Source organism: Eurypyga helias, unplaced genomic scaffold (assembly GCF_000690775.1).
Source record: "Eurypyga helias isolate BGI_N326 unplaced genomic scaffold, ASM69077v1 scaffold4031, whole genome shotgun sequence".
NCBI classification, from domain to species: domain Eukaryota; kingdom Metazoa; phylum Chordata; class Aves; order Eurypygiformes; family Eurypygidae; genus Eurypyga; species Eurypyga helias.
Window position 1 is genome coordinate 192 of NW_010232581.1, and position 8000 is coordinate 8191.

The 8000-nt window shown below is 36.8% G+C and overlaps 1 protein-coding gene across 1 annotated transcript in view; it reads left to right on the forward strand.

The window, feature by feature from the left end:
- Positions 1-524: 524 nt before the first annotated feature.
- Positions 525-8000, forward strand: part of KIF6 (kinesin family member 6) — a gene marked incomplete at its 5' end in the record, with an annotated part of 157561 nt that continues 150085 nt past the window's right edge. Inside the window, 2 exons of the mRNA XM_010161423.1 lie at positions 525-634; positions 3907-3981. Of these exons, the coding sequence (XP_010159725.1) occupies positions 525-634; positions 3907-3981 (185 nt within the window). The remainder of the gene's footprint in view (positions 635-3906; positions 3982-8000) is intronic.

Sequence of the window (8000 nt, forward strand, 5' to 3'; positions counted from 1 at the left end):
AGAGAAGCTCTGCAGGGAAAACACTTGACGCTGGTCACAGGGTTGGTTTGTGCAGTTCAACGCTGTTCTGAACCTTGGAGAAGAATGTGTGCCTCCCAGTATTTAGCTGCCTTTGCAAGGAATAATAAAGATGATAAAAGCATTCCTCAGAAATCGTGGATCTCTCCAGTGTTGTCTTGTTTTAAACCAACTTATTCACTCAGTTGTGGCCTTTCCCAATATATTCTTCAGGGTTTTGTGTTTTTATAACATCTTGGATATTAAAGTTGCTCAGTAAGCAGATTAATGTCAAAGAGGCTGTGTTTCTGTTTCAAACCTTACTGTAGGGCTTATGTGGTAATGAACAGGATAAGGTTAGTATGTGCGCGTTTTGTTGTGTAATCGCTAAAGGAGCATCTGCTTGAGTAAAGTGAGAATTGCATGAGGGGTTTTGTCGGACAGTTAAAGGTATAACATGTTATACCTAAGGGCTATGCCGCTCTATTGGTAAAATTATTTTGTTAATTCATATCTCTGTTTATTAGATCTATTCAGTTGACGATGATGAGAAATCTCTGTCCAGTCTGGAGATTATCGTGCCACGTGACTTAGCAGATGGGTTCGTCAATAATAAACAAGAGAGCTACAAGTTCAAGTAAGTAAAACCTTATCTTTGCATTAATAGCTAAAGGCAGAAGCTATCACTATGTAGTGATACAGACCTAAAGAACCTGGAAAAGCTATTCCTAAAATCAAGCTTTGGTATAGGTAAGTTTATTTTTATACAACTCCATTAACAAGAGGAATCCTCCAGGATGTTCAGCTCTTTGCCTGAATGGGTTTGATAGCATGTGATAAAGTTGTGGATTTTTTTGTCTATCCTTTGCAAATCATTAAAAATTTCTAAGTCTCAGCTCAAAGATTGTATCCTCATTTTTCTGTTCTTCTATTTTTACAGCTTGTTTTGAATTTGCATATGAAATTGAATGCAGGACTGTGTATTCTCTTGTGATCTAATGAGTTGGCATAAGCTGGCTAAAGTTGTCTGGATGTAAAATGCTGTTTACAAATGATGTTTCAGATGTAACCAAAACACAGTAAAGGAAACCAGAGATTGTTGAAACAAAACCATGGTTGGAGAATGTAAATATTTTCTAGAAACTAAAAATAAGTACCAGCAATATCAAGCAAATATTTTTACCTTTTTAACAGAAAACTTGGAGGTAACATTTTAAAATTCTGATCACAAAGAAAGCTAGGGTATCGCCACCTCTAATGACTAGGTTGAGTTTGTCTTTTTCCAAGTTGAATATTATTTTTTTATAATACTAAATGAAGTAATTTTGTTGCTCTATGCTACTAAAAAAAGAGCCCCAAATGAACATCTGCAGCTCAGACTGATGTCATTTTACATCAGCGAAGTAAATCTGTTCTGCTTGGGAAGAGGGAAGTTGCCCTCTTCAACCGTATTAACATTCAAAACTAGCTTAGATTGCAAATGCCCAAGCCAACTGTAATGGATGCTGATGTTTTTTCTGACTTAATAATTTATTAAAAACTCTACAGAGATGGATTTTGAGAAACACTATGCCTTACTGTTCTTAAGACAACACAAAAATAATACTATGGAGCAAGTATTTCTTTTTTCCTCCATAAAACACATACTTTCATGCAGTCTCTCTCTCCTGGTCACTTCAAATGTTGTTCTTACTTTTGTGTATGGGAAACAAACACAATTGTTTGAATGACTTGACTAATTTAGCAGGATAGAATATATGCCTCTCTTCTCTGTGTATTGCATTTGCCTGTGATGTTGTATACACACTGCATAATCCGTGGTGCCTTTCTATATACCTGGTGTCCATAGTACCTTTCCATATATCCTCTGAAGTTCTGCTTAAGTATACAGTTCCAGATAGGAGCAGCAACACAGCAGGGCACAAGCAGTCCAGGAGTTTTCTGGAGCATATTAACGACAACTTCCTAACATGTGGTTAAAGAGCCAGTGAAGGGAGCAGCTCTGCTGCACCTTGTATTTGCAGACATGGAAGAACTGATCAGGGATATGAAGCCTGGGGGTAGTCTTGGCTGCAGTGGTCATGGGATAGTGAAATTCAGGATCTTGAGAGAAGTAAGCAAGGCAAAAAGCAGGATCACAACATGAGATTTAGGAGAGCAGTTGGCCTGTTCAGGGACCTGCTTGAAAGAATCCCATGAGACAGACCTGGCTGATTTTCAAGGATCAGCTCCTTCAGTCTCAAGAATAGTCCATCCTGATGAGCAGAAAATGAGGAAAAGGCAGCAGGAAGCCTGGTGGGTGAGAAAGCAGCTCCTGATGAAATGCAAACATAAAAAGGAAGTGTATGAGAGGTGGGAGCAGAGTCAGGTCACGCAGGAAGGCTGTCTGAGGAATGGGATCCAGAAAGCCTAGATAAGTGTACAGCGAGGGGAGTTGAAAATGAGCTGAGCTGCTGGGCTCAGAGGGTTGTCATCAGGGCTGCAAAGTCCAGCTGGAGGCTGGTCACTAGTGCAGTTAATACTGGGATCCAATACTGTTTAGCATTAATGACCTGGGTGATAGGACCGAATGAAGCTTCAGCAAGTTCACAGACAATATAAACCTGGAAGGGATGGATGATGCAGCAGAGAGATGTGCTGCCGTTCAGAGGGGCCTTGAGAGGGTGCAGAAACAGGCCAATAGTAATATCATGAAGTTCAACAACGTGAAATGCCAAGTCCTGCCCCTGGTGAGGAATAACCAGGAAAAGCTCACGGTTGACTGAAAGTAGGTTTGCAGAGAAAGGCCTGGAGTCCTGGTAGACAAAAGTTGACCATGAGTCAGCAATGCACCATTTGCAGCAAAGAAGGCCAACAGCCTCTGGGCTGCGTTAGGAAGAGCATTGCCAGCAGGTCAAGGGAGTTGATGCTTCCCCTTTTGTCACCACCAGTGAGATCACATCTGGAGTTCTGTGTCCAGTTCTGGGCTCCAGCAAAGGGACACAGAGGTAATTAAGGGACTGGAGCACCTGATATGTGAGAAGAGGCTGAGAGATCTGGGACTGCTTATCCTGGAAAAGAGAAGGCTCGAGGGGGATCTTATCAATGTTGATAAATGTCTGATGGGGAGGGAGGGGAAGGAATAAAGAAGATGGAGGCAGATGCTTTTCAGTGGTGCCCAGCAACAATACAAGAGTTAATGGGCACAAATTGAAATACAGGGAAGTTTAGGGGGGGCAAGGAAGAAGAAAAAAAACCAAACAAACACAAAACTTTTTACTGTGGGCTGATCAAATACTGGAACAGATTGCCCAGAGAGGTTGTGCACCCTCCAGGCATGGAGTCACTCAAAGCCTGACTGTATGGACCCCTGCAATAGCTGACTGCCCTTTGAGCAGGGGGATTGGAGCAGATGGCCCCTTCCAAGTTCAAGGTTTCTATGGTTTTGTGAGACACTGCATGTATTTTGTATAGGAAGTGACAAAACTTAGATTGAATTCAGTATCTCCTTGTGACTTGACAGTAACTGTGCAGCAGAATGAAGGAAGTAGTTATGAAAAAATGTGAGCCTGGCTGTACTGGTGGGATGCTGTATTTGGTTATAGTGTAATCTATTTATCCAGGTTTCAGTGTGGTGCCAGTTACAAACACTGATTCTCTTGATAGATTTAAAATACGGTTTATTTTTTTCGAAGCCACATCATTTTGTCAGAGGATTTTATTGTACAGATCTTGTCAAAGCAGCACTGTGTACAGCCTATTTATGTACAATAGCACAACAGCATGCTGTGGTTAAGACTACAGGGAAAACATTGTACTAAGTTATGTAAGCCTAATGATGTAAACATTGACTATTGCAAACACAAACAAAAATGTATGAATCAAGTACTGTTTTAAGATTCTAAGCACCTCTTTGCTTAATATTTTCAGATTTCAAAAAATTTTTGATCAAGAGGCAAAACAAGATGTGGTTTTTGACAACATTGCCAAACCAGTAGCCGAATGGTACGTTGTTGATCTTGCAAGTAATCGGGGTAACACAGGGTCAAAAATAGCTTTCATTGTATTGCTTGGAGGAGAGCTGGCAAGTGTTTATCTTGCTGTTTTAAAGTGGATTGATATTTTAATTCTCTAAATACTGACATGTTGGAATCTAGGAGATATGCAACAATCTCCTGAGAATTTTATTTATGGAGAGGTTCCATTTTAAACTCCTAAAATAGCATTGCTACTTTGCCTTTTCCATTGGATAGGCATAGAAATCCATGTCTAGTTAGGTTTTTGTCTATAATACAAGCTCACTACATTGCAAGTTAGTCTTTTGCTTATAAGTGCACTTCGTTGCCTTAGAAAAACATTCCTTATATACTTCCATGAAGGGGTAAATGTAACAAAAATATTATCTCCCTGTTTACTTTTCATTAAGTTAGGAACACTCATGAATTAATACCTGTGGAGATTTTCTGAGATTTTTGCCCTCATTTTTTTTCTTAATGTTTAAGACAGTGATTTTTGGCACTGTTTTTATTTTTCTCCTCCAAGCAATGAACAAACAATACTCATATTTTTGGGTTTGCAATGACAAGCATTTAAGCATGTAGAAGCTCTCTTCATTCATTGTGTTCATTGAATGACATGCTGAACCAGATGGGTTTTCCAATATGCCATTCTCTTCATGCTGCTTATGCCCACATTTCTGGTTTTATTGGAGGAGAAAATCCCACACTGGAGGAGGCAGATTTTCTGTATAATGTTTGTTTAGCAAACTTATTGCTCAGAATTCAAACTTGTAGTGAGTTGGGAAATCTTATTTCAGGCACCAGCTTCTAATTCATTGTCTGACCCATCCATTGGTTTAAGCTATCACAGGGCAAGTTATACTTCAGCATATTGCACTGTCATGCGTGTTGCACTGTAGGAAAACAGACACCCTCAGCTGGACATGTGATCTTCAAAAAAAAATTTGTTATATTTTTCTTTCACCCAAAAGGAATTCCTTAGCTTATCAGACTTTATAACATATAGGTTCAGCCTAACTGATTTACTTAACTTTAAATGTTTCTGGGTTTAGTGGTGACAGCAAAAAAAAAAAAGTTTATCTTCTTTGACTGTGCTTGGAAAGGGAACGCTTAAAAGTCTCATTGTTACATGCTATGGACTGAATTATGGTCAACAAAATCTCAGAGTATCAAAGCTAACTAGCAACAGACTTCCCCCCCCTTCCACCCCCCTCTCCCCCCCCACACACACTTTAGAGTGTTGTGCTAGAGTATGGAAAGGTTTTCCAGTTGAATAATTCACCCATACATTGATCTAATAAACAGAAGTGGTATTGTTTTCCTCTATTTCAGTGTTGGCTGATACAAAGTTTTTGTACATTGATTTGCTCTGTTATGTAGACCTTAGTTTTGATATTTATATACTTTAAGTACTTGAAAGTACTTAATCCTATTAAAATCAATGGTATTTAGGCATACAGATGAGTCTATAATGCTTAATTTGACTTATAAAATAATTCTTAACTGAATCAAGACCATTTTGAATGAGTTAGTGTGTTAAAACTTGCATTCTAATTATATTGCTACTGATAATAATGAAGGATAATTTTGCTTTTTTATAGTGGAGTAGGCAATATCTGAAGTATGTTCCTGTTTCTCATCCTCTTCCTTAGTTTATACCTGTTCTTAGGCAAAAATGTTTTTCAAAATGTCTTGCCATGAGGCTCCTTGGCTAACACAGTCTTGAACTGTGTCTGAAACTTATTTCACTATAGTGTTAATGTCGCAATTTTCCTTTCTACTTTGGGAAAATAAGAATTGCCATGTTACACTGAAAGACCATAGTCTTTCATAGCAAAATGTTCTTCATTATTTGTTTCTTTCTAAGTCAAGGTTCTCTTACAAGGGTAAACTGTTGAAAAAATGCTCATTTCTGTTGTTGGAGTCACTTTACGAAAGGAACAGTTTTTGCCTGTGTATTGCCAGGGAAAAGAAAGTAGCAGGAAAGTATCAATGAAATAGTTCAGTAACATTTTGAGGCTCCTTGCCATGCATACTTAGTCATGAGCAAATTCAGTTACAGACTTGAATACTCAAAAAAAAAAAAAAGGTGGGCATTGTTTAAATTAAAACCAGCAATGAATACAGTTCAGGATTCTAAAGTCTTTCTAGTTTGTTCTCGCATGGATGAAAATTGGATACAACCTTTTGGCCTTTTTTTCCCTTTCTTTTTTTCCTTTCTTTTGTGTGCTTTTTTGATGTTCAGTCACTACTTTTCTCTATTTAATTCCAGTTATGTTGTCATCTTGCCTGTGGTTTCAGAGGCACCAGACATTAGTTCATTTAATTCACTTCTTCAGTCAGAAGTGCCAGTCTCTGCAAACCATTATAATCATGTGAATTGCTTGATTTATTTTTACTACTTTTTGTTAATGTTTGAGTCATGTCTTGGTTTTTTTTTTTTAATTTGTTTGTGCTTTCCTCTTTTCCTTTTCAATATATTTTCTTGATTTTATTTTTTTTTGTGCAGAGCAAACTTGATCTTTAAGAAGGAACACAAACTCTTACTCAAAAATAAAGAAATAACCTTCATTGTACAGTTTGCTAATAATTAAACATTGCTTTAGCAACAGAACAAGGTTAGTCTTGCAATGCTTCAAATGTTAGTGTTATGATGATGAATGCAATCAGAAATTAAGTAGAAAATCTCAGTGCTTTTGATTAGTTTTGTTTTCAGTTCCAATATGGCCAATGGTTTGTGTTGATTATTAAAGAATTGAAAACAAATTTTCAAAACATTGAAAATATTCTCTCTTCAGTTATATCATGCAAATAAGAAACAGCTCAGCTGTTTATAAACCTAATGGCAAACACCTATGTGATAGCCTTCAGGATAATTTTAGTTTCTTCTTGTGTGCTGCATTTATATAAGAATTAACATTTACAAATTAGCATTTGTAATATACTAGATACTTCCCTTTAGTGCATTTTTTTTATTCTAATGCTTATTCTTACTGAAAATGTAGTAAAACTAATCTGCAGAACTTCATCATTATAATGTTGACTATATTTTGTAATGTCCCCCTTTCCAGTTTTAGAAAATATTTCATCAGTAATTGAAAATGTTCACAAAATATTTTTACATCATTAGATCGCCTTGTAGTACAGAGTCACAGGATGTAGACTAAACACAGGGCATTTCTAGCTTTACTAAATATGCCTATAGAAATCCCGTCACCATCCTTCGCTTTTCTTCCTGTTTAAGTCTCTGAATAAGATGATAGAAGTGTTTAGACCTCATGTTTTGTGGTTTGTTTGTTTTTTTTGTCTCTCACTAATAACTCGGGGATTTGTTTTGTACTATGTATTCAAGGAGAACAGAATATCTACAAGTTTATTCAAAGTACTGACATTTCAGTAGTTTGTAGAAGGTGCTAATTTTCTCTCAAATTGTGCTCTCCTGACTATCAAAACTGGAGTAATGCTGAATGTGCTTCACTTTCACTGACTTTGACAGGATTGTGGTTTACTAATCACTTTGAAATTTGAACCATTAGATAAGAAATTGCTTGAAATATAAAATCTAACTTATTTACTGCAAAATCTTGTAAACTATTTTACTTATTCCAAATAAATTATGACTTCTGTCTTTGAACATCATAGAGTAAAAGAAATTGAAAGATTCTTAAAAACTGCAGATTCTTATTTCTGGAGGTTTTTTATGGTTCTTCCTTACTTTTTAAAGCTAGTTATTAGGGACAGATATAAGTCACACCTTTATGTCTATTTAGCAAAAGGAACACTTTCCATTTTATTTTTTTGGAAGCCCTTTTCATATATATCTGAGTATGAATTTCTCCTAACAAGAACAATGTGGAATTAATGGGGGTATTCCTTTTGTAGTGCTTAATCTGCAGACATTGTCATTCTTTGAAATGTGAAGTTTGTATTTTCTTGTGATGTAGATCTTAAATTGTGAAGGAAAATAAAACTCGCGTATCCAAAGCGTTAAAATACTTTGGTTTA